Below are 26,106 nucleotides of genomic sequence, written 5' to 3'. Positions count from 1 at the left end.
GATAGTCAAAACAGGTGTTGACTGAGCCCTCTATTATTGCACTAGTCCCCAGGCTGCTGGAGTGGCCCATCTTGACACCTTTGTATTTAACAGGTGCATTGTCGTTGCGTACATTTTAACTCTTGACCATAAATTTCCATCTGTGAAACATCATATCATTTCTAGCAGCCCCCTGGCTAGAGTTGTTCCACAAAATAGCTTAGTGACAACTAAAAAGATTTTAGTAGGTGAAGGTATATCTGCACGCTGAGCAGCAGAGGCACAGAGCAGTGTCTTGTCCACATCCCTCAGTACAGGGCTGGATGTGGTCATGAAAACATGATTTTGGCCCTCCTGGCAGCCTGTTGCTGCATGTTTTATTTTGGTCATGCGTGCTGGTGCCTGTTAGAGCCGCTGGAGCAGCACGTGCATAAATCAGGCTTGCTGTTGGGCAGGTTGGCAGTCCTGCAGTCCTGATGGCCACCAGTCCCAGCGTGCTGCTTGTTTGCAGGGGACCAGTGCTAGTTCTGTTACAGAGTTTGTCCCTGTGTGTATAGGAGGAAGTGTGTATTAATTTGAACACATTGATTGGTAAATCGCTGACAGTAAGGATCAGGATTTGCAAAAACGTTCAACACTGGTCTTTTTCTGCCCTTGTTAATGACAACAGTGCAAACCTTTGTCAGCATTGGGCCAGTGCTCAACTCCTTAGAGCATCTTGGCTTACTGTAGCAACTATGGGTGGCATCTTCCCCATGCAGCCGGAGTCCTCAGTGTGTAACCTGTGGGTTAGCTGCCTTGGCTTCCTCTGGCGTGCAGGAGATGGGTGTTTGCTGAGGGTGTTTCCTTCCCTTGTGAAATGGCCCCAGCGCAGTAGTGGCATCTTCCAGAGGTGCCTGGTTTAGTGACTTCACTGACTAGCATGGGTACCTCGACAAGTTTTGTAGAAACGTGTAGACTAGTGATTTGACAGCCAATGTCAGCTGAAACATGGGGGAGTGGGGTTGCTGTGGGGTGTAATCATGGACCCGGTGGGGAAGCTGGTGCTGGTAGTGACAGGGTGTGCATTAGCATCCACAGCAGTATCAGTTCCCTGAGCAAAGTGGAGCTCATGGCCCCACCTGCTGCCTCAGCCTGCTCACATCATCTTCTGCAGCGCATGCAGTGCTTGCTCTCTTGGTTTCTGTCTGAGCAGCACAAGTGGTGGGATTGTGGCTTGCTGGCAGTGATTGCAAAGGGAGGTTCTTCCCAGACCGCATTCAGGCCCTTTGGCACAGCGCACACAGGGACAGAATTGGTTGTGTCCAGACCCAGGTGAATGCAGGGCCCAAGTGCCTTGCTAGAGTTCTCTTAGCACTTATGTCGAACATTATCTAGGACTTTCTAACAAAGTTATAGACTTCCCTTTGATACTTTGCTCCTATTTATCCAAAAAAGTGCTTTTCTTTGAAGAGACTGCAGGCAGTTTCTCAGAAAAGTTGTAAGATTAAATTCTTGCAAGTTCCTCTGCCACAACAAGTGCTTTAGTGGGGATGACACAGAAATTATAGCAGGGACAATATTAATAAATAATCCATTTTTTCCAAGTGTCTGATACTGCATTTGTCCTTGTCATTGAATTTCATCAAGGCTTGTGGCCTTCTGGTATGGTTTTTTAAAAAGTTGCTATCTCATTTTGGTGAGTGACTTCTTGAACTTGATCATTGTACCTTTATCTTTATGAAGCCGCTTTAATCTGTGCCAGCTATAGTAAGTGATTTTAAATGATTGGTTGATTTTCAAACAACAATTTGAGATAAATTATATTTATTTCACTCGATAGTTTTCTAATACAAACAGCTTGCTTAAACCAAAAGACATACCATAATGACATATATATATATATGTAAATGGTACAATTCCATAATAACGAATATCGCTTTAAGAACAGCTGGTATTTAAAAAAACCCTCTAGTTTATTGATTTTAGTCCCGTAAAGAGATAGTATGCTTGTTTTTCTTTTTATATATGTGCATAGTTAAGTCTTGAACACAGGTTGTTTATTTTTCAGATTTCCCTGCATGAAATGTCAACCAAGAAAGAACAAATAGCTGAAACTCTGCAGACTACTCAGTCGTTTTTAGCTAAGCACAGTGACAAGTATGCCATTTTTTATTTTTCCAATAATGTTAATGAATTGAATCAGTACATCCTGTTTGTTTAAAAAGATATCATAGCCTCATCTTACAGTTCCGCTTAGTAGTACTTTTACCAATTTCCCCTCCCCTTTTTTAAGTAAAGGTAAACAGATAACTCCCTGCAGGTTACAGATTACTCAGAGACCTCCTCCCATTTTTCTTTTTTTCTTAATAGAATGACAGATGAAGAGAGAAATGAAATGGAAAAGCAAGTCAGATCCCTCCAGGAGAGCTACAGCTTGTTAGCCAATGAAGCTTTGAAACAGCTGCAGGAAGCACAGTATCTGGGTGATGAAAAGATGGAAGAAAAGGTAACAAGATTGAAACTTAGATTTCAGTCTCTTTTGGGGCTTACTGCATGGTTTTGGAACCACACATGATCAGCAAAAGAAGAAGCTGCAATTAACTGTGTGTGAAGGAACATGTTTTAATTGACTGAAGGTTTTTGTGTATTTGCTGTGGAATACTGTGTGTGACCTTACCCGTGCATATGAACATTCTGCTCATCAGATTTTTTTGTGGAGAGTCTTAATAATTTGTGTCTTGCATGAAGAAAGATAAACAAATCATTCATCTCTTAACTCTTCTCTTAAAAGCCATTCTTTGACTGCTAGATAAGTCTATGTTTCTGCTGCAAAAATGACACCATAAAATAACCTGTTAATCTCTCCCATATATCGCTCAGAAATGTCCTAGAAGAGATCTACTTTCAGTTTTTCTTAAAACTTACCTGGATATGAAAATAAGAGCACATAATGTGATTAGCTCTGAGACACTACAAATACATTTGTTAATGGGATCTTAATCTTAAATACGGAATTCTCAAAAATTACGTTGCAAACGACTGTTCTCATATACGCATAGAGGCAGTGTCTGTGTAATTAGTTCAAATTATGTTGCCAAACTGACTTCATGCTTTCCATGCAAACTAAATGCAATATTTGATTCTAGAGTATCTGATTCCATATTGTTGAGTGTATATACAGAAGTGCTGTATGCTGTAAACATGAATAGCATGGTGGATTTGAATCACATACTGTTTCTGAATAGTCTAACCTTTCACAGACATTTAGAGCATGAAAATTTGCCTTTCAGGTGTATGTTCTATTTGCTCACTCTGCAATCATTTCTTCTATTGTCTTTCACTAACCCTATTTATATATGCAAAGCATAGGTTTTCAGTTCACAGATGCATGTTGATTTTAAATCTTTTATCACATCGTGTGCTGTTGAATGACTGACATAGATCACTTGCGCATTTGAGCTGCTAACATTCACTGCACTCCTCCAGGCCTGGTAAGTACATGTTTTTATGCTTATCATGCATTCAAAATAGAAATAAAATTTAAAATACAGTCTGAAAATAGTGATAGCATTTCTTTTATGTTCCTTTCTAGGTGAATAAAGTCATTGCTGGTGTCATTGACCAAACGACTGGAGAAGTCCTTTCAGTCTTTCAGTCTATTTTAAAAGGTTTTATTGACTATGACACTGGAATTAGATTGCTTGAGAATCAGCTGATCCTTTCTGGAATCATTTCTCCAGAATTAGGAGTATGTTATGATTTGGAAGAAGCTAAAGCTCATGCCCTAATTGATGAGCAGACTCTGTTGCAGTTGCAGGAATTAAGTAATGCAAAGAAACTTATTTCAGGGTCGTCATTATCAAATCTTCCAGTTGCTTCAGCTTTGGAACAAGGTTTAATTTCAGAACCTGTGGCTATTAAAATTCTTGAGAATCAGCTTTCAACTGGGCACTTGATTTTGCCATCTACTGGAGAAAACCTGACCTTGCAGAATGCTTTCCAGAGAAACCTAATTTCTCCAACATTATATGCAAAACTTCTGGAAAGACAAGACATAGGTAAAGATCTCATAGACCCCAACTGTGCTGAGAAGATTTCCCTTGAACAGATGATTCATAGAAGCATATTGCATGAAAAAACAGGGCTAAGACTCCTACCTGTGAAACCACAAGAAAAAGGCAGAATCATGTTCAAATGTGGAAGGAGGATAACCGTTTTGAGGGCAGCCCATGAAGGACTCATTGATCGGGAAACAATGTTCAGGCTGCTGGGTGCTCAGTTAATGTCTGGAGGTATAATTGACCCTGACTCAGGGAGGAGAATGACTGTGGAGGAAGCTATGAGACAAGGGATGATAGATCAGGACACAGCTTGTGGGATCCTCACGCATCAGGTGCAGACTGGTGGAATCCTTTGTCAAAATTCAGGACAACGCTTGACTGTTGATGAAGCAGTACAATGCAACTTAATATCATCCACCAGTGCACTGTTGGTATTAGAAGCACAGAGAGGCTTTGTTGGACTAATCTGGCCTCACACTGGTGAAATATTCCCTGTATCAACTTCTTTGCACCAAGAGATGATAACAAATGAGCTGGCATTCAAAATACTAAATGATAGACAGAAAATAGCTGCACTTTACATTCCAGAAACTTGTGAAATACTCAGTCTAGATAAAGCCGCACAATCAGGGATAATAGACATCAATACTTTATCTGTTTTGACCAATGTGACTTTGCCAGATAAAATGCCCAATGTAGAGGAATTACAGTCCCCTTGTAAAAAAGCTGCAAAATGGTTATCAACATACGAATTCCTACCATCTGTATTTCATGACTGTGAGGAGGAACATGAAGATTCTGGCACAGAAGACCCTGTATGTCATAATATAGATCAAGCTAAGAAACTATTCATATCTTACCTGATGGTGAATAGTTACATGGATGCAAACACTGGAGGAAGACTTTTGTTATATGATGGACAACTGCAAGAAGCTATCAATAGGTTGCTGGAAGGTGATGGTGCTGCGTATAACGCTGGTGTGTCAGAAACAGAGTTCAATAACAAATACATAACCTCGAAAGGAATTAACCTGAAGTCAGCTGGCAGTGTCCACTTAAATAATGTCACAGGCAGTGTTCAAGGTTATCTTTCAGGTGCTGAGAATACTTCTAATAACAGGAAATTAAATCAGTTTGGAGATTTTGGGAATTATGTATCTTCACATGGAGAAGATCTCCGTGCATGTAGACCAGATGTTTGCAATGCCATTGGTACTGAGCAATCAGAATATACACAGGAGACGTTGATTACTAACCCTATAGAACTTAGAAACATAGTAAGTAGCACTCAAAATTCCATGAACAGGAATGGAGTCAGAGGTCGTCTGGAGGTTTCGGAGTGGACTGAACTGTGTAAGCTTAACAGTCAGAAGGCAAATTCAGGAAACATTGAAGGATGTCTTCCAAATGACTCAAATGCAAATCTTGTTTCAGAAACAGAGAAAGAAGAGATTTATATGGCAGAAGGTCTGTGTAATGAAAACAGGAATGATAAAACCTCAGAAAATTCCTTAAGTGTGAATGATTTGTCAGATAATGAAACCTGGAGAGAGCTAGAAAGGTGCACAAAATACAGGCCTCACATATTGCAAGCTGACAATAGCAGAATAGTACTGGGTAGCAGCAAGAAAGATGATTTTCAGAGAAGTCTTGGTTCATCCATCAGTTCAGATACTGAATACAGACTTCCAGAAGATATTAGTCAGTGTGGTGACACACTACTTTTTGAGGATAATCGATACAGTGAGCAACCTCTACAGGACTACGCTGATGTGTGTAACAATCCATCTCTAGAGGACTATCTTCATATACATGACAGGCTATCCTTGGAGGACTGGCTGGATTTGCGGAGTAAGCTGTGTCTAGAAGACAGTGGAGACATGCACTGCAGGCCTTCATTGGGTGGCGACACTGTTCTACATGATGGACCACCTGTGGGGGACAGTAACAGCCCAGCACAAAGGCTAACAGTAGGAGAAAGCAATCTCACATTTGAGAAGTTACCACTGTGTGACAGTAGTTCTGACTCATCAGTAGAAGGGAGCGATGGCATCCCACAGTTTGAAAGTAACTGCTTGCAGCATGAATGCAGTGAGGTAGCCTCTGAAGATGGCAGCTCTCAGTTTGATGATGATGAAGATGATGTCTATGAAACGCCTCAGGCTGATGATGATGACAGTGATGTCTATGATACTCCACAAATGGATGATGATGATTCCTGTGGCACTTCTCAAGGTGGTGATGGTTTTGATGCCTTGCAGCTGCGGGACGATAATACGCCAGAGCCAGAATTGTCTGGAACGTCAGTTCCATTAAATTTTCTAGAGGAGAGAGGTGGTCTAATAACCCTAGGAGAAGAGACCAGCTCTTTTCAAGAATTTGCAACTAATGCTGGAGAGACCGTCCGTGTAAATTTGACAGGGCAACCTGAGATCAGAAATACAGCTTCTGCAAGTGCCGAAGCTATGGAAGGAATCCGTGAGGAGGAAGGGGAAAGAACAAGGAGCTTTGGAGAGAAGAAGCAAAAATTTCCAGTTACTCTGGAGAGTGAAGGAAGAAAGGAGGGAGGCCTTAGTTCCTTACGGAAGACGTATGAAGCAGAAGTACAAGACAGGGATGAGGAAGATGAAGTGAAAGCAGAAAGTGACTCTTATGAGGATGAATCTGAAGGTACACAGGAGGAGGAAGATTATGAAGAGGTTTATGATAGTTCTGATGACTCTGACAGTGATGAAGAAATGGTTATTTCTTATCCACATCATCAATGTATAAACAAAGATGACCAGTTGTTAATTTCTTTAGGAGACATAGAAAATAGCAATGAAAATAATCAGAATATTGGTGACTGTTGCTATTCTTTAGGCCGCAAGACAGTATATGCTTTGCAATTCCAGCCTAACCATGAAAATGGAAAACTATCCTCAGGAAAATGTGAATCTGCATCAGATGATTCTGAGAAAAGATGTGTTGGTCTTACATGTGCAAGTGAAGACAACAGACAGCAGGAAACAGAAGATGGATATGGGACTTGTGTCGAAAGTAAACACATGTCACAAGACACTGCTGAGCCTGTTCAGTCTGAAAATACCTTTGACACTAAAGGCATGTCCTGTAAGAGTGAAGAAAATAATAAAACACAGCTTAAGGTTCCAAGTTCTCAGCTTCTTGATGATGCTGTGACATCTGATGAGCGTGTAACAGCCTTCCTAATTACAAAGCAAGCTACTGATGATGATGAAAGTACTCAGACAAATTTGCTGCTTTCAGAATGCCTTAGTGATAGCATGAATAAAACCAATAGTACCATGCCAACATTACATTCGAACCATGGACAAAGACAGAGAGATGCAGTATTTGCAGAGGAAAAAGTATTAAATTATATGGCTGGTATGGAACAACTAGAGGAAAGTTCATCCCAAATGGACAATAAATTCCTTAAGGATATGCCTTATGTGAATGATAGTGATAGTTCACTTAGTGACCAAGTACATCCAGTCACTGGTTGGAAGCATGGTCAAATAGGAAGAGGTTTTGAAATTCTTACAGAAAATAAAAACAGAATAAAGATTATGGAGGAATGTGATATCATGGGGCTAAGGAAAAGTCCCATTCAGATGGAAAGCCTTGGGGAAATATTTGATGCATCAGTAATTAAAGCTGATAGAGAAGCTCCTGTTTCAAGTAAAGAAAAAATAAATGTTAATCAAGCTTTGCTTGACATTGGAGGTGGTGTGAAGTCAGATGAATTTAAGAGAGATTTTAACATTTCTACTTCTTTGAAACAATATACAACTGACATAAAAAGCGGCAGCCATTCAGAATTGGATAAAACTGAATCCTGTTGCTTTATGGACAGGGAAATAGGGGAGAAGGGCATACAGAATGGAAAGGATTTTCTGCTGAATATGGAAGAAATGTATTCAAGTGAATTTCACACCTATTCTTTTCCCTCAACTGATAGAGTGAAACCAAAGGAAATCAGCATAACTAAAGAAACGGGGAGACTTACCTGTCAAAATACTGACAATGTTCTTAAAGACTTCTCAGAAAAAAAGAGCAGCAATAATAGTGAATTTTCCCCAGTAAAAGCAGATGCTTTAGGAAGTATTGAGGATGCCAAAGAATCAGGAGATGGGAGTGAAGTGCTACCTTCTGGGAGTCATACCCATACTACTGATGTTTCTTCTGCAGTTCTGAGCAGCATAGGGACTGACTTGAATTATTGTGCCCAGAAAGAACATGAGATGCTGGAAAACACAAAGGAAGAAAATTTTATGGCCAGTCCCCTTGGAAGTGGTTTCAAAAAACAAATGTCCATGGAGTCATTGCAAAAGGAAATGGGACCCTGCAAAGATTTTCAAGTCAAGGAAGGTATTTCACTATCACCAGCAGTGTCTGATACACTAATGGAAGACTTAAAGAATATATTACAAAGGAAATTGAAAACAGGACATGTTTACTGCAAGCAGGAGGGTGAACCTCTGAGTTACTCCGATACCAAAATGTTAATGCAAAATTTACTTACAATGGTTAGAAGCACCCAGCTTGGGAGTGACACGCCTAGTGGGTCAAATCTCAAGCAAATAAGCAATGCTGTTAGAACTGCATTCATGGTTACCACACCATCTACAGAGCCAAAGGACAGTGATGCTCTTTCATTGCTTTGGCCTGACTGCAGAAGTCCTGATCTTCTTCGTGATATTCTGAGGCAGGAATCCTGCAAGCAAAAGATTGCTGACCCAGACAAAAGGAAGACTGAAACAGATATGAAAGCTCCTGTTCCAAAACTTACTGCTTCTGAACTTCTGGAGGTTTTTCAAATCTCACCTGGAGATGAACGTACAAGCAAGTTAGAGGAGCTGATAAGTGGTTTGCTTACAAGCTCACAGGTGGCTGGTTTCACCACAGAACACGAGAGTAAAGGCAAAGTAGACGGGCTTTGTACTCTTTTCTCAACAGAACAATTGGAGTTTGGATCAGAAATTGCTAAAGAGAAAACATTGGCAGACGATGCAGCTGTTGCTTGGAAGTGTGACTGGGAGCATGGGAAGACAGAGAGCCTGTCCGGAGGCTTTACTGAGCCTGTTTTCAAAACAAAAGAAGCAGACCTGGAAGACACCCCTATTAGCATGGTAAGTAACAACAGTTAGTATGTGCTATGGGTCCTGTGTTAAAGGAATTGCATGAATCCTTCATAGTGCTGGAAAGAATAATTAAACTGGAAAAATGATTGACACATTAAATTATAACACTAAAATAAACTATAATTAAAACAAGGAATTCTATTGCTTGTTTTCATGTCTATTAGTTTGAAAAATCTTTTCATACTGTTAAAACTCATTTTCAGGTTGATGGAGTACAGCAATGTTTAAAGTTAACAGAGAAAATGCGAGGACACTTGGCAGTGCTTCAGGATATGAAAAGCCACTTAGATAACCAGGAGCCTAATAGTAACAACTTGGAAATACTGAAAGATGAATTGGAACAACTAGAGGTAAGTAAAGTCTTATTTATGCTTGTATGTCAGTGATGGGTGCTAGGAAGAGCCCTTAGATTAACAAAGAGAGATTTCCAATATAGTTAAAGTAATTCACATTTAAATGTTCTTCTTGCTTAGTAACTTAATGCATTTTATGTGTGTTCTCTTTGTAGTCATTTGAATCTGGACTGGCTACTTTTGCAATTATCCTAAAAAATGAGATGAAGTTGACAGAAGAGTTTTTAAAGTTTTGTAACAGAGATATTCCTGGAGAGAAACTTGAAGAGCTAAAGATAAGCTATGACTGTTTGCAGGAAGCATTTCTGGTGGTCTGTGATACGTCTTCAAAACGAGCAAAACAAATAATCAGTGCTATTGACTCGGAAATGGTATGTTTTTATCAAGTGTATGTTTTTGCCTTGGTTTTCTTCAAGGTAATTTGGCTAAACAGAATTTGATTTTGCTTTATTTTGTTTTATCTTAATATAAAAGTATGTGTATGATTCTATTTAATATGATAGAAAATGTGACTAGGCTGCAGGGGTATCATTAAATATATGATTTCCCTTTCTAGTCTAAGCTTGCAGTATTACACCAGCAACTTGTAAGCAGACTGCAGAGATTTTCAGACTGGATCACAGAAAACAGTAAAATCATGAATGACTACACAGTGAATACTAATGATATGGAAGAGCTGACGAAAAGTTTACAGCTATTTAAAGTAAGTATTCTTTATGGCAGGTGTTGGTGCTTCTGACAAATGTTGCTACATATTATTAATTATTAGCTAGCTTTTGTATACCTGCTCATTAACCTCTGTCCCTTAAACAGATGGCTAGAACTAATTACTTAAGACAACAACTGCTTGATAGTCCAGTAATAAAAACGTGTTGATTTGCTTTTTCTCTCAAAAAGATTTTTGACCGAGTTCGACTTCCTGAGAAGGCTGTTGGTTCTGCTTAAATTTGTTGCAATAAATATGACCCTTTTTGGAAATCTAATTTATAATACAAATATTTCAGTGATTAAAAGGACGAGGTCCAGAATCTTTACTGAAGTGTAGTTACCTTCCAAATCAATTATATGTCAGAACAAGAAGAAAGGGAAAGATAAAAAGCTTCTTCACTACACAATCCATGAAATGAGTCATTAAAAACAAATCAGATTAAATTTTTAGTAAAGTTCATACACCTCTGTATGTATGAATGGTAAAAATTACATTATTTTATTGTGCTTTAATAGGGTTCCAGTATGCATGGTAATGCCATAGGGACGCAAAGTGACTAACTGTGGGCAGAAGTTGCCACACTGCTGGCAGTGGGACTTCTCGCTCTGGAATTGAGAAGTAAATATTTTAACGTTTCTGGGTCTTCAGACCTAGAAAAGTTAAACCTAACCTGCCGTAAATCTTCCAGAGTTCAAGGTCAGCCAGTTTTCAAACATCCATGAGAGAGCAAAGAAATAGAGATATTAAAGGTCATCTTATTTATTACTTGGACTTGGACTGTCCCAGAGGCAAACTATGCAGAAATTCAAATGCCATATCTGAATGTGTCAGAATGATTTGGGCACAGAATTTTTATTTACCGCGGCTAAAAAAAAGAGGGTAGCAATACTTGTGTTTTATTTGTACTGATTTTGTCTTCATTGCTATTAATTTCCTTCTCTTCGTTCACAGAACAGGGCTGCAGAGCTTGGCTGTAAAAAAATGCACCTGGAGTCCACTGCGTTTGATGTTCAGTTCTTCATTTCTGAACACGCTCAAGATCTTTCTCCTAACCAGAGCAAACAGCTGCTGAGGCTCTTAAATACCACCCAGAAATCTTTTCAGGAAGTGCAGGAAGCAGTGGCAACTCAAGTGGAAAGTTTAGAGACTCAGTTGCAGGCAGCGCAAGAGCGGGGTGATCAGAAGGTTTGCCTTTCTGTGTGAATGTGTGCTGAGTGTTTCTGTCTATGGATGAGGAATTTTAATACCAGCATGCCGTATGAAGTGTATTCCTATCTTTTCAGGTTTTACTACAGATACAGCCATAGTTCTACAAAGATAATATTAATGAAGTTTGGTGAATTGTCATTTTTGTCTCTCCTTAGTACAATCACAGAAACAGCATATTAGATTTTGGACAGACAGAGTTTTTGGCCTTAGGATCTGTACAGGCTGAGGTGACCAAGTCTGCTCTTTCTAGCAATGAGGGAAATGTACTTGAGGTGTCTCACAGCTGTTGTTTGTTTAGCAGCTATATCAGCAATTAAATAAAGCCACGAACTCTTCTGGCTGCAGCTGTATTGATCAGTGTATTTACTGTTGTACCATGGCTTATCACTTCTGTCCTGCTGAAGATTTTCTTTCCTTTAATTTGCCAGGTTGTCTGCTTATGTGATCATTTTTCTAGGTCTTTGTAGTCAAAGACCCAGATTTGTTGAAATCCTTGCTACCTCAGCTTGTTTTGACTGAGACAGGTTAGAGGGACAAACATAGGAGTAAATCAGCAAAGATATTTGCGATTCTAGGTATGGGCGCTGGAAAAGCTATGAGTCAAGTTGGGACAGTTACCAGCTCAACTGGCATGGCTGCAGTCAGTAAGGATAAGCAGCCTTTGTAGAGTCAAAGGAGGCTAATAAGATGCTGCAGTGTAACTGCATCTCCTCTCATAAAAGCACTATCAAGACTCAGAACCACCACATCAGCCCCCGGTTTATGTATAATTAAAGGTGTTTTAGCATTCTAAAGACTTTGTATTATTTTGTCATTCTAAGGACATTTGTCTCCAACTTACTTTGTGAAAGAAACATAAAATTGAGTAAAGGAAGGGCACAGATAACTTTTCTAGAACTTGGCAACAATAATGAGCTTGCATGTTTTGTTCTTCTCTACTGCTTAAAAAGTCAACATTTTCTATTCAGGTAACATATTATTCATACCAACAAGAGCTAACTCACAATCACAACTAACCTCTGTTTTGATATCCTTTTTTCAGAATTAATGGTGTTTATCACAGGTTTCAAGCGGTTAAGAGACTGGATTTTCACTCCTGTCGTTTGGAGATTTCATCTTTCACATATGTGCATGGCCAGACTTCTATTGGGCAATTCCATCAAACGTGGTCTCTTTTACTTACAACATATTTGAGGTTTATCCATAACTTCTGTATTTCATCTTGCTCTTTGTACCACCGCTATCATGTTTACAGCATACTTTTAAAATTACTGCTTTGCAATATTGATGTTCAAAGGTAATTCCTTGTTAAGAGTGTCTGTTAGTTACAGAAGTGAGGACATTTTTGTTTTATTGTTCAATTGTACTTGGCTTTAATGTAGGATGTGGCTGAACGGCAGCAGGAATGCAGAGAGAAACTGCAGGAAATCTGTGATTTGCTTACACAGACTGAAAATCGACTAATTGGACAGCAAGAGTCTCTTGTTATTGGAGACAGCAAGGCTGAGCTGGAACGATACCAGACCAAACAGGAGGTATGCACAATTCTAGTCAGATAAGTTAGAGAAGACCGAGTGCAGAGGAGAGTGACTAGACTTTTGTTGAATAACAAGACTTGTCTTGTGAGAGGAGAGTAGAATAGATCTGTTTGACCTACCAGAAGTAAAGGCTTAATGGAATGCAATCTAAACTGCTGCCCATGAATAATATACTTCACTATGTGCCAGTGGGAGAAAAGAAATTTTCAAACTTGGAGACACTAGAATAGGGAGCACATCCTAGATATTTCAAGAAGCATTCCTGGAGCAGCTGTGAAATTTGTTAGATATTAGCTTAAGATTGTTCCTGTCAGTTGTGATAAAATCATGCATGTTTATTACGCTAAAAAATTTTGCCAGCTTTTTAACTGGTATCAGGGAGTGCTTATTCCTGTTCACAGTATTTTGAGGAATTCTGCTGCAAGGCTGTCTCTTGTCTGAGGCTTACTCCTGTTTTGGTTTGAATTCTCTTTTTTCTGGTGTTGATCTCCTTGGTGTTCTTGCGTAACAGAGCCCTTTGCTTGCTTGCTTTCCTATTGCAGCCTTGCTTTTCAGCTGTATCCTGTCACCTGTAAGCTTTTACTCTGTTCTGACTGATACTAATTGAGTTTATGATAGTTAAAGGACTGAAGGACTTGGTACGTTTCTTTTTCCTCCTTCTCCTAGTAGTAGTTTACTATACAGAAGAGCTCAAAATCAGGTTTGGTAATCTATAAAGGCAGAGATTTCCTTATTCATCTTGCTTTGCTTTACTTATCTTCAAAGTAACATATCTAGTTTGACAAAGTTCTCCTTATTCTAAGTGGAAAGATGCAGATACCCCTGGGGTACCTCTTAATATTGCTTACCTGTTTTAAGAATTTATGGCTTAAATGGAGTACCCATGGGAGTGAAGAATGATACAGCATATGCTTCGGGGGTTTTTCCATCCGTTATTTGTGACTACCTAGTAGATTTGTTATTTACTGACTAATTTCTTGTAGACACCATTGTAGAAGTGTGTCTCAGGAAGGGAATGGGAGCTTAAAAAAGGTCTTCTATAGATGAAATCAGAGCTTTCATTGTCAGTGAGCTGTTGAAAAGGGAGCACAGAGATCTTTGTGAGAGAAAGAAAATATTGTCTTGATGCAGCATCCCCAAGAAAATCTTCCAAACATACTTGCCAAAGTGTTAAAACAAGCTGCAGTTTTAGCTGCCAAACTATGTTCTATAATTGCTGCAAAATCTGTAGTCCAGAATGTGAATCAAATATTTTTATTTTGCAGCTTCAAGTGTTGCACTCATACAAAGAAAAAAACCTTAATTATTTCAGTAACTGGGTGAATGTATTCAACAGCATAATTATCATTATAATTTAAGCTCCCTTCAGATAACTGGGAGGCAGATTTTTTTTATCTGACTCTATCATAGGACTAGGCGAACTCCTTTGGATAAACTAAAACTAAACATCTGTTCTCTATGAAATTTAATGGACTTAAACAATCCTTGGAGATTGAAATATGATCATTGGTTACAACTAAAGAAAAATATTCTTATGGCTTTTCTGGCCTGAACAAAACCAAGAAGAATGGGAAAACATCCACCTGGGAAAGCTGACTACAAGTTTCTGACATTTATTCAGTCCCCTTTCTTTCTGCAGCTTTCTCTTAAGATAGCAATGAAACGAACTTGTCAGGAGACTCACCTTGCTAACTACAGCGTAGCAGATTTATTTTGTGTCTGGATATCTAAAAGATAAGATATATTTTCTTTGGTGTACATGGAAATACAATATTTGAGCTGCTAAACAAAAGGAAAAAGTGGCCTCAGTCTGAATAGGAGTGTAAGCTAACAGACTTGTAATTTTAAAAAAACAGACAGATGGAGCTGCAGCAACATTCTAAGATGCTGATTTTATTTTTTAAATAATCCTATCTGTAATTTAGTAATGTGTCATGTGCTCCCAAGTTAGAAAGGAGCAAGTGTGGTGCTTACCCCCAGAGCAGAGATTGTTCCAATAAAGTTAATTGGAATGATCTGGTGAATAATTTACTTACTCCTATTTACTTTCTTTTTTCTCAAAAGGAGATACAAAAAGACATGAGAATGAGTGCCCAGACACTGGCAGAGATTGTGAAAAATACTGAAACCTTCTTGAAAGAGAATGGAGAAAAGTTGTCACAAGAAGACAAGACTATTCTTGAACAGAAACTTAATGAAGCTAAGACAAAGTGTTTGCTCCTTAGCCAGAAGGCAGAAGAGTCCAAAAAAAAATTGGATAAAGCTATGACAACAGCAATTAAGCAGGAAACAGAAAAGGTTTTTAGGCAACCATTTTGTACTTTTATTCAAACTTTTTACATGTCATATGGGATTAGTCTTGCAACTTAGTGTTGTGTGGTGGGTTGACCCTGGCAGGACCGTCAACCTCCATGGCTGCAGGGCACAGCCTGCCTCCGTGGGTCTTCACCACGGGCTGCAGGGGAATCTCTGCTCCGGCACCTGGAGCCCCTCCTGCCCCTCCTTCTGCACCGACCTGGGGGGCTGCAGGGCTGCTCCTCTCACATAGTCTCACTCCTCTCTCTGGTTGCAGTTGTGCAGGGTGTTTCCGCCCCCCTTAAATATGCTATCCAAGAGGCGCTGCCACTGTCACTGATGGGCTCGGCCTTGGCCAGCAGCGGATCCGTCTTGGAGCCGGCTGCTCTGTCGGACATGGGGGAAGCTTCTCGCAGCTTCTCACAGAAGCCACCCCCATAGCCCCCTGCTACCAAAACCTTGCCACGCAAAACCAGTACATATTGATGTGATGTGGAGAGATTAAAATGTTATTTCATTTGAATGACTAATAAACTGCTGATTTATTTTCTTTATGGAACAAAGAACAATATATATATGTCAATCAGATATTTTGTTTAGCATTAATGTATTTTAAATGGTCTGTTTACATATGCTATTTTGTAGTGCCTAAAGAAGATTTCTAAACTGAAACTGTGAAATTTCAATGTAGGTTGCAGCCATAGAACAGCTGGAAGAAAGTAAAAATACAATAGAAAATCTCTTGGATTGGTTATCAAATGTGGATAAAGAAGCGGAGCACGGCTGGAAGTTTAAGCAGGTGATAGAACAGAATGGAACACACTTTGAAGAGGGAGATGTGAAGGCTTTGGAAGGAGAGGAGGATGATGTCAATGGTAATCTGCTGGAAATTCAGCAAGACATGGAAACTCAGGTGGATGGACGAGTAAAAAGCACAGAAGATAATCTGAACCAGCAGTATCAGAAAGTCAAGGTACTGTTACTGGGTTTATTCAACATGTTGGTGCTAAGCATATCAGTCCTCATTCGACATGAGTGGATTCAATCGCATCCTTTCTGTCATAGACTTTGGAACAGGCACTGGAAAGTTAGTGATGTACACCCGTAGGAATTTCAGTATTTCAAATGTATTGTGAATTTGTCACTTTTTGCTGTTACTGTGGTTGTTTTATGTATTATGGCTCAGTTTTATGGCTTCTGTTAACTTACAGTTGAGCAACCAAGAACTTCTAGGTGAGATTTCACGGATGTGTTGATGAAAATGATTATGCTGTTAGCTGATACTATCTTGGATTTTCTTTTTTATTGAAAAAGCAACCAAGCCCAAAGAAAAATAAGATCATTTATTTTTGTGTACTTCCACTTTTTTGATGATTCTTTTCTGCACCTAATGCCTACAGGATAATTGCCCACTGTACTCACGGACGAAAAGCATTAAGGTCTGTTTTACATAGCTGTTTTACATAGGAGTAGAAGACCTTCAAAAATGGTGATTTTTTGCAAGAATATATTTGAAAGATGGATTTTGTTTGGGATACAGTTATAGTTCCTATGACTTAACTGTTTTTTACATGAGATTGAAGCAATTTGCATACATAGTACATGTCTCAATTTTTAAAGGCAAAAGGACCTGGTTTATGACCAAGTATATTTGATAAGAATTTTGATTTTGCTAAGCGTGCTAGCCTAGATGTTAAGTAATAAACAAATAATTTTTATTAGGAATAAAGTTAAAGGGATCGATAATGACTAGATTTACTATGCAGAGTTGTCTTTTAGAAGTACAGAGGAAAATGTTTGTGTGTTATGTATCTCCTAGTATTTCTGATTTCCAATGATATTTGAAGACTCTCGTTTGGTCATGGCCTGTATATCTGGCTGAAATTGCCATTATGATGTCTCATAAAATTTTGAAACTGCACAGAAATGTGATGACCAGGAGCCATGCTTTCACTTAAATAACTCACAAAATATTTTTTAATAAATAATATGAAAATTAGAAAAGCTTTTTCTCATTTTGATGGACTTCGTTTCATCGTTTCTGAAGAAGCAACCAAGAACGTGCTGGTCATAATTTATCCTTTTCTTTCTTGTAGGCTCAACATGAGAAAATTATTTCACAGCAGCAGGCTATCATAATAGCGACTCAGTCTGCTCAGGCACTGCTTGAGAAACAAGGGCACTACCTTTCCCCGGAAGAAAAAGACAAGATGCAAAGGAACATGAAAGAGCTGAAGGCTCAGTATGAGACTGCTTTGGCTGAGTCAGAACGGAAAATGAAATTGACTCATTCTCTAAGAGAAGAACTTGAGAAATTTGATGCAGATTATAGTGAATTTGAAACCTGGCTGCAGCAGGCAGAACAAGAACTTGACAATTTGGAGGCAGGTGCTTCTGACTTCAGTGGCATAATGGTCAAATTGAAAAGGCAAAAGAGTTTTTCAGAAGATGTTATATCTCACAAAGGTGATTTACGGTATATTACAATTTCTGGTCAAAGAGTTTTAGATGCTGCAAGATCATGTAGCAAAAGAGATGGTGTGAAGGTTGACAAAGATGGTATCGATACTTCAGCTACATATACTGAAGTGCAAAATAAACTGGATAGTGCTTCAGATCGTTTCAAATCTCTCTATACTAAGGTAAGTTTTATTATACTGAATAGGAAAGACTGCTGTGATTGATTTGGCAGTTTGTATAAAAAAGAGCTCATGAAACAAATACTGTGGGAAGTTGCAAATTTTTTGTTTCTTAAAGTTAGGTAACAAGATGATTTTTCAGATCTGCTTTATTCAAGTGCTGGACTATTTAAGGTCTGAATGGATGAAGTTTTCTACCTTGTGTTATAAGGAAGAACATAAGACCAGATTTCTTGACTGTTCTTTCAGCCTTAAAGAAACTCTTTGAGTGTATGATAGTACAGGATGTCCGAGTAACATTTTGGGGTGGAAAGAAATAGTAGTACTTTCAGCTGGATAACATTTCTTTATGTTCCTTGCGATATTTCCCACAACTGCTTATTTACTTGGCTTCTTGCTAATGAGTATAGCAAGAGAGAGACTATGCCAAGATTAACATTTAAAATTTCATTTTGATCTGTATCCTGAAATAGTTTGTACCAAGAAGGCTTTGTTGTCAGCACTAGGCATGCAAGAATGTAGTGATTTGAGGATAGTAATTATTTTCCACTTCCTGCCAAATAAAGATTTTATGCTTAACAATCTGAGATTAGTCTCTAACTAATAGGAAACTAGCAGTGCAAAATCCTCCAGGTACCTTAGAGAGGGAAGATAATCCAGCTGTCTGTGCCAGGTTCACGTATGGTATCTGTCTGGTAGAACTAGACAGACTTCACCAGCTGGTCTCACATGCCAATTATCCAGCTGTTTTCAAAAAAACAACAAAGTGTTGTTCAATACCAATAATATTCTGGAACTGTAAACTTTTAAGATAATTATTAACTGAACCATTTAAGAGACAGTTGCTGTCAGTATCCTTTGACTGTGCCATTTCATGATTTTCTAAGTTTGTAGGTTCAGACTCCATGACACAGGTTCACTATAGACTGTTGTTCTGCAGCAGTTGCCTTCTTTGGGAATTATCACCTCTTTAACATTTGCTTGCTCAGAAATGTAAATTCTGTAAAGACATGGATTTGATCACTTGATTACTAAAACAGTGTAAACCCTGTTCTCAAACAGTTTGTGAAGACGGTTCTCCATTTACAGCAGCTCATTTTAATTTTCCCACTTAATTTACGTGAACAGTGAAGCTAGAAGCTTGTATTAACACATTAGAGTTCCTCCAATTTATTTATTGGATTAGTTTGAGTGTGAATGTAAAGATTTCATCGCTAAATTTTCAGAGAGAGTATTTTTATGCACATAAAAATTCTGTGCCAGCAGCTTGATTTATGGTCACATATTTGTCAACTTGCCAGATCCTGTACTTCGCATATATACATTTAGCACAGATGTAATAGACATGCTTTAAATATTTGACCATAAATATGCAGAGCGAGGTAGACTTCTTGCTAAATTGAGTCTTGAAGGACAGACCAACTTCGAAAAAGTGAGATCTTCCACAATTTGTAAGCGAGATCTTGCAATTGTAAATGGGTTTGTAGTAACTTTTTTGCCTTTTATAATAGCTTCTTGCTTTTAGTAAATATTTGTATTGCTTTTATTTTTTTTATATATGTATATATATAATTTGCACACACACATATGAGTTTATAGGCTTATATGTTGAAGGAATCTTAAAAGTCAGTTCTTAACCGGTTATGTAAATGGGTGCATTCTATGTTTGCCCACCAGAGGGAGACCAAGTACCATCTGTAAATATTAAAAGACAGTGTATGGAAGGTTTAGAATACAAATATTTAAAGTAATGTTTATAAATATTATTACGTGATACAATCAGATTTTGCTTGTGAAACCACCTCCAAAATGTCTGAAAGAGCTCCACTGACCTTTTCACATAATGATCCACTGTAAACGTTTTGGGGCATGCTAACATACTGGACTAATGGGATCTTGGTCAGATGACCTTCCTGAGTGACCAAAGCAAAGCTTATGTGCAATACTGAGCCATTTCACTTTGGAGTCGCTATGCCAGTAAGGTGTTCATGAAAGCAATACTCTGCTGTCTGTATTTTAATGAACATACACCTATTTTCTGATTTTTTTGAAAATTTCTAGCTTTCACTGGCTACATTTTTGGTGTCAAGAGTTCTGATAATGGATCTTTATGCTGCTGGATCAAAAAGTATTCCTAAAGCTTTTCCTACTCTAGTACAATGGATTAGATTCTAGTTTCTCACCTGCGTCACTGAATTGATCTTAGGATTTGATCTGAGGAGCACAGAGTGAGAAGACCTGTGTAGCCTGTGCAGCTGTCATGCCTTAGTTCAGAAATCAGTTCAGTGGTGGGATGATGACAGGAAGAAATCATGCAGTATTTCAGCAAGGAAAGTATGACCTTGAGATTATTTGAAATGCAACACACAGTTTAATGCCTGGGTGTTTGCGTGTTTGTTTTCTGCTCTTTTAGTGTAGTGTCCTTGGAAATAACCTGAAAGACCTGGTGGATAAATACCAGCATTATGAAGAAGCCTCATCTGGACTTTTGTCAGGTCTCCAGGCTTCTGAAGTAGCTGTGAACAAGCAACTATCAGAGCCAATTGCAGCAGATCCCAAAAATCTCCAAAGACAACTAGAAGAAACCAAGGTGAAAAGCTTTAAAATGCAGAAGTTCTTTTGTCCTATAAGGTTTTGTCTGAAAAACAGGATTATCTAATATAATCCAAATAGCAGCAGGTCAAATTCTTGCCTTGCACATAGGCATGCAACTTTTAACAGTTCTGAAATTCAGCTATCCAGAGTGTTACCTGAAAAGCACTAGGGTGAAAAAAAAAAGCATGAACAAGATGCCATTAGCAGTGGTGAAAGCAAGACGTGTTTCATATCACTTAGTAAATGATAAGGTAAAATCTGGAAAGTTTTTGAACTAAGAAAGGATGCAGTGATTTCAGTTTGCTTATCAGAGCAGGGCTTCAGACAGAGTTCCCGATAGGGAAGACCATTTGACGTTTGTTGTCTGTGACTTGCTTTTTTCTTTCACATTTTTGTTTTATTACATTATGAAAGGGAACATACTGGATAAACAATGTGATGTGACTAGTCTGTTTGCCTGCTTCAGTTGTATCCAGTACTATATGCCCCGCAGAGAGTGAATATAGCATCATTTGCACTGCACAGAAAAAAATTTTTTTTTTTTTTCTTCTCCTCATCCCTGCACCACCCCACCCCCAACGTGGGGTAACTCACAACTGTGTGTAAATCCTAGTAGAGGCAAGACACGTTAGTGATGGAGCTTGTAAAGGTAAAAAACTCCAGTTAGTTGCGTAAACTATAGGTTTACAGAAGGCTTTAGGAACCCAAGTACAAGGTGAGTTATATAAAGTTTCATACAGTCTCTCATCTTTGAACTGACTCATATTTTCATAAAAACATTCAATCATCTATAGTATAATTAAAATGCAGCATTATTTATTTTTCAGTGAGCAAACGTATTGGCCAGGCATTTCCTCACTGTTTTGTCTGTGCTATGTGGAGTATCAGTGCAGGTCTGATCTGTTTACTATTGACAAATGGTAGTCAATGGCTCGTGGAGATTACATGCTTTAACCATTTCCCGTAGTAGTTACCTTTACCACATGGTATCTTTCAAGTCTGCCATTGGAATTGCCCAATATTTGGTGCATGACACATTAGAGGAGGCAAATCACAGCAATGTTTTAAGACAACAAAATTGAAAGTGTAAATTTTGAACTCCTAACAGTGGAACAATTCAGGTACATTTGTGCTTTCAAGCACTAGAAGAATAGGAATAACACTATTTAGAATTTTAGGCTTCATTTAAAATTTTTGTTCCTTATGCCAAAACAAATTATATCCTGTATAATGCCAATTTTCATGCAAGTAATACAAAAGGAGTGAGTACTGGGGTTCTATTATGAAATGCCTACATGGATTACATGCCACACAAAAGAGCACTCAATGAATATGAGCTGGGAAGAAGGGCGAGGGTACAACATGTCAAAAGATTCAAAGGAAGAGAAAAAACAGGAGGCTGAAGAGAGAAAGCCAATTAACGAAAGCAAAACAAAGCGTATTTTTTAAGAAGTCAGGTGTTGCAAGTTAAAGCTGTCCTTTGTAGGCAACACATGCAGCTGATAATCCAGCTACACACAGACCTTGGCAGCATGGTGGGCTCTAATCTTTTTATGGGGATTAACTGTTCTTCAGAATAGTCTTCAGTGCCTCTGGCATCAGCTTGCTTGCTTTTTGTCAGCGTACAAGGTTCTCTGGTACATCTTTTTTTCTTGTCTTTCATTTCTCTCTTTTTTCTCTTTCTCTCTTTTTTCTCTTTCTCTCTTTTTTCTCTTTCTCTCTTCCTCTCTTCCGCTTTTTCTTTCTTTTTCTCTCTCTCTCTTTCTCTCTCTTTCTCTCTCTCTTTCTCTCTCTCTTTCTCTCTCTCTTTCTCTTTCTCTCTTCCTCTCTTTCGCTTTTTCTTTCTTTTTCTCTCTCTCTTTCGCTCTCTTTCTCGCTCTCTTTCTCGCTCTCTTTCTCGCTCTCTTTCTCGCTCTCTTTCTCGCTCTCTTTCTCGCTCTCTTTCTCGCTCTTTCGCGCTCTTTCGCGCTCTTTCGCGCTCTTTCGCGCTCTTTCGCGCTCTTTCGCGCTCTTTCGCGCTCTCTCGCGCTCTCTCGCGCTCTTTCTCTCGCGCTCTTTCTCTCGCGCTCTTTCTCTCGCGCTCTTTCTCTCGCGCTCTTTCTCTCGCGCTCTTTCTCTCGCGCTCTTTCTCTCTCTCTTTCTCTCTCTCTTTCTCTCTCTCTTTCTCTCTCTCTTTCTCTCTCTCTTTCTCTCTCTCTTTCTCTCTCTCTTTCTCTCTCTCTTTCTCTCTCTCTTTCTCTCTCTCTTTCTCTCTCTCTCTCTCTTTCTCTCTCTCTCTCTTTCTCTCTCTTCTTCTCAAGTGAGTCAGCAGGACATGCTATGTTCTGGCGTACTGTTGTGCTCCGGACACCAGTACTGAATGCACTGACTTGACTTCTTTGTCCTGGCAGGATTACCTTTTGAGTCGTATGCTTATTGAGTTAGTGTGTATCAAAAAATAAATGAGAAGTCCTTCATTCTGCACTTGTATAAAGTTCAAGTGAATCAAAAGAAAGATACATCATCTACACTAGCACAGATGCCTGAAATAATTTAAAGACTATTGACCCTTGAGTACTTTTAGCCACTGGAGAGTGAAAGTCACTTTCAGAAGTTGATTTAGCTTTCTTGTCTTTCTCTGTTGGCTCTGGAGTGAGTCATGGCTGGGCTAGTCTCTAAACCTGTGTCGCTTGGTTAAATGGACAAACCTAGGCAAAATTCAGTGACACTGGCTTCAGGAGGCTCCTGAACTGTGAAGGTGATCATCTTGTTTCAAGTTACTCCTGTTTACACTGCCGTATCAGCCCGATCCTTTGTCGTACAACTGATGGTGAATGTGTAACTACTGCTGCTGACTGTATGTTTTTCCCCCTGAATTGTTCTCTGATGCCAAGTTGAAAAATATGTTTATTTTTCTTTCGGATAGTATATGAGTCTGTATAAACAGTCTTTAAAAACAATAAATCAAAAGACACATTTTGAAGTTACATGCAAGAAATCAGTTGAGTCAGAGAAGTATTGTAAAACAGGAGATAAAACAGATGGTGAACGAACTAAAACAAGGGCCAGAAGGTCAACAGCAGTCATCACCACTGGTGAAGACTTTTCTTAAGGGGAGGTCACAAATTGAGTTAGTTTATTACCACCACTAAGTTTAGGTTATATGGCATATCTCAAGCCTTGCTTGTGTAACTGTTAACTGTATTAAAAGGCATAACTGATAATTGTGGAATGTTACAGGTTCTTCAGGGACAAGTGTCTAACCACCAAATTGCTGTAGAAAAACTGAAAAAAGCTGCTGAAGTGTTACTGGATACAAGGGGAGAGCTGACACCAGACAAAGATGAGATTCAGAAAACACTGGGTAAATGTTTACTTTTCTTAATAAAACTTTGTATCACTTGTGCCTGCATGCAGGTGGTGGAGGAGACAAGAGAGTTTCCACATTCTTGTATAGCTGTTGGAGTCCATGTTTTGTTGAGTCATAAGCTGTTCCAAAACAGTAATTTCATTGTTGGTCTGTCTCCTACATTGATAATATATAATTTTCAATTAAAAGCTATCATTTCATTTTTTAATTACCTCCCCCCACTCCCCAAAGAGTGATTATGTTTAATTCCCATATTACAGATGGTCATGCCAAAGAGGTAGTGATTTGCTGAGGATCCTAAGTTCTCCAGTGGGAAGGAACATGTTCAGGTTAAGGAACATGGCTCTAATTCTGTTTCCAAGCAATCATTTGAAGTTTGCTTAGCCAAGGAGAGTAATTTTCTTCTGATGTCCAGAAACTATGATGTGGTTGATCTTGGCTGGCTGCCAGATGCCCACCCAGCTGCTCTCTCACTCCCCTTGCCCAACAGAATGTGGAAAATTAAGATGGAAAAGCGCATGGTTCAAGATAAAGGCAGGGAGATCACTTACCAATTACTGTCATGGCAAAACAGATGACTTGGGGAAGATTAAATTTCATTTATTGCCAAATAAAACAGGTTTTAGTAATGAGAAACAAAAACAAATTAAAACAACACCTTCCTCCCACCCCACTCTTTTTTCCAGGCTCACCATCAGTCTTTTCTTCCTAACTACTCACACCTCCTCCCTGCCAAACAGTGCAGGGTGGATGGGGAATGGGTGATTCTGGTCGGTCCATAACAGCTCCTTTCTAACACTGATTCCTTCTCACACCTTTGCCCTGCTTCAGCATGGTCCTCTCCACAGGCTGAAATCTTTCAGGATAATCTTGCTCTAGTGTGGGCTCTCTATGTGCTGCAGTTGCTTGAAGAAGTAAAGAAGCATCCACCTCCTCCAGCGTGAGGTCCGACATGTGCTGCAGCGCGGTTATCTGCTCCAGCACAATCCTTCACAGGCTTTAGGGGAATCTGTGCTCCAGCGCCTGGAGCACCTCTTCCCCCTCCTTCTTGCCTGACCTTGACGTCTGCAGGGCTATTTTGCACACTTTGTTTTCCGTCACTTCTCAGTCCCAGGCAGCATTTTCCCCTTCCTTAAATACATTTTCCCAGATGTGCCACCAGCTTAGCTGTAGAGCTCAGCTGTGCCTTGTGGTGGGTCAGTAGGAGCTGGCTGGAACTATCTGTGTCTTCCATGGGGCAGCCCTTCACCTCTTCTCACAGAGGCCAAAAACCTTACCACCTACACCCAATACTCTTTCCTATCAGTTGTGAGAAGTAGCACAGCATCACATTCACCACTGTCTGAAGTTTGAAGACTCTATGTGTGTCACACAACTATCTCTTCCTGGAATCGTGTAAGTAACTTGCAGAGCAACAAAATAAAACAACTGTGGGCTTGCCTTTTTAGAACTGGTGATGAAACTCCATAGGAGGTACATGAAACTTGTAACTTTCAGTGGCTTATCATGGAAGTATTGAAGGTCTAATGAAGAACCATCTGGAAGAACCTTTCAGCTCTAACAATAACTTGAGACAAAATTGTAGAGAAGCCGTCTTAACACTCTGCTATTTTATTTCTTGGGTACAGTCAACAGGTGTCATAAGCTAGACCTGCATGGAGACCAGCTTCTAAAAGCTAGGGAGTACGCCTGCAAGCTACTTGCTCGTTTCCCTTGTCCTATGGGGTTCTTGACATTATTTGGAGGTTTTGATCTTTGCTTGTGTATTTTTACTGAATACAGCTGATGGTTTTGCTTCATTCTGATAGAGGCAAGTTTTGACTCGCGCTTACCTGGTGAGAACTGGTAAAATGAATTAAAAGCTTAGTTTGGCTAAAGGAAAAAATTGGAATGTATTTTCTCTTTATCAGATGATATTGTGGAGAGGTATGACAATTTATCCAAGTCTGTGAATGAAAGGAATGAGAAGCTCCAAATAACTCTGACACGATCCCTAAGCGTGCAGGATGGTCTGGATGAAATGCTGGATTGGATGGAAGGAGTTGAAAAGAGCCTTGAAGAGCAGGATCAAGTGCCTTTAAATTCTGCTGCTATTCAGGATATTATTAGTAAAAGCATTGTAAGTAGCATTCTCTGAAAGAAGAAACATTTGTTTCGTAATCTGAGTTTCAAGAAAGAATTACAATCTTAGTTTGACACCTTTAATGCATTCAAAATACTTTAAAAAGAGGACTCTTGCATGAAGTGAAACTG

The 26,106-nt window shown here is 39.1% G+C and overlaps 1 protein-coding gene across 7 annotated transcripts in view; it reads left to right on the top strand.

Annotated features, from left to right (window-relative positions):
- DST (dystonin) overlaps positions 1–26,106 on the top strand; it is a 268,181-nt gene that overhangs the window by 150,951 nt on the left and 91,124 nt on the right. For 6 of the 7 annotated variants that reach the window (XM_037393114.1, XM_037393116.1, XM_037393113.1 and 3 more), the window contains 9 exons: positions 2,030–2,118; positions 2,332–2,467; positions 12,820–12,972; positions 15,040–15,273; positions 15,962–16,243; positions 17,367–17,912; positions 20,323–20,499; positions 23,724–23,847; positions 25,764–25,972. In XM_037393114.1, coding sequence (XP_037249011.1) covers positions 2,030–2,118; positions 2,332–2,467; positions 12,820–12,972; positions 15,040–15,273; positions 15,962–16,243; positions 17,367–17,912; positions 20,323–20,499; positions 23,724–23,847; positions 25,764–25,972 — 1,950 coding nt within the window. Of the gene's footprint in view, positions 1–2,029; positions 2,119–2,331; positions 2,468–3,553; positions 9,155–9,369; positions 9,517–9,674; positions 9,891–10,075; positions 10,223–11,179; positions 11,414–12,819; positions 12,973–15,039; positions 15,274–15,961; positions 16,244–17,366; positions 17,913–20,322; positions 20,500–23,723; positions 23,848–25,763; positions 25,973–26,106 lie in introns of all 7 variants that reach the window. The other variant, XM_037393117.1, reaches the window with a different exon arrangement.

Source organism: Falco rusticolus, chromosome 6 (assembly GCF_015220075.1).
Source record: "Falco rusticolus isolate bFalRus1 chromosome 6, bFalRus1.pri, whole genome shotgun sequence".
NCBI classification, from domain to species: Eukaryota; Metazoa; Chordata; class Aves; order Falconiformes; family Falconidae; genus Falco; species Falco rusticolus.
The sequence above is the reverse complement of the archived record's forward strand: the minus strand, read 5'-3'. Positions and strand labels throughout refer to the sequence as shown.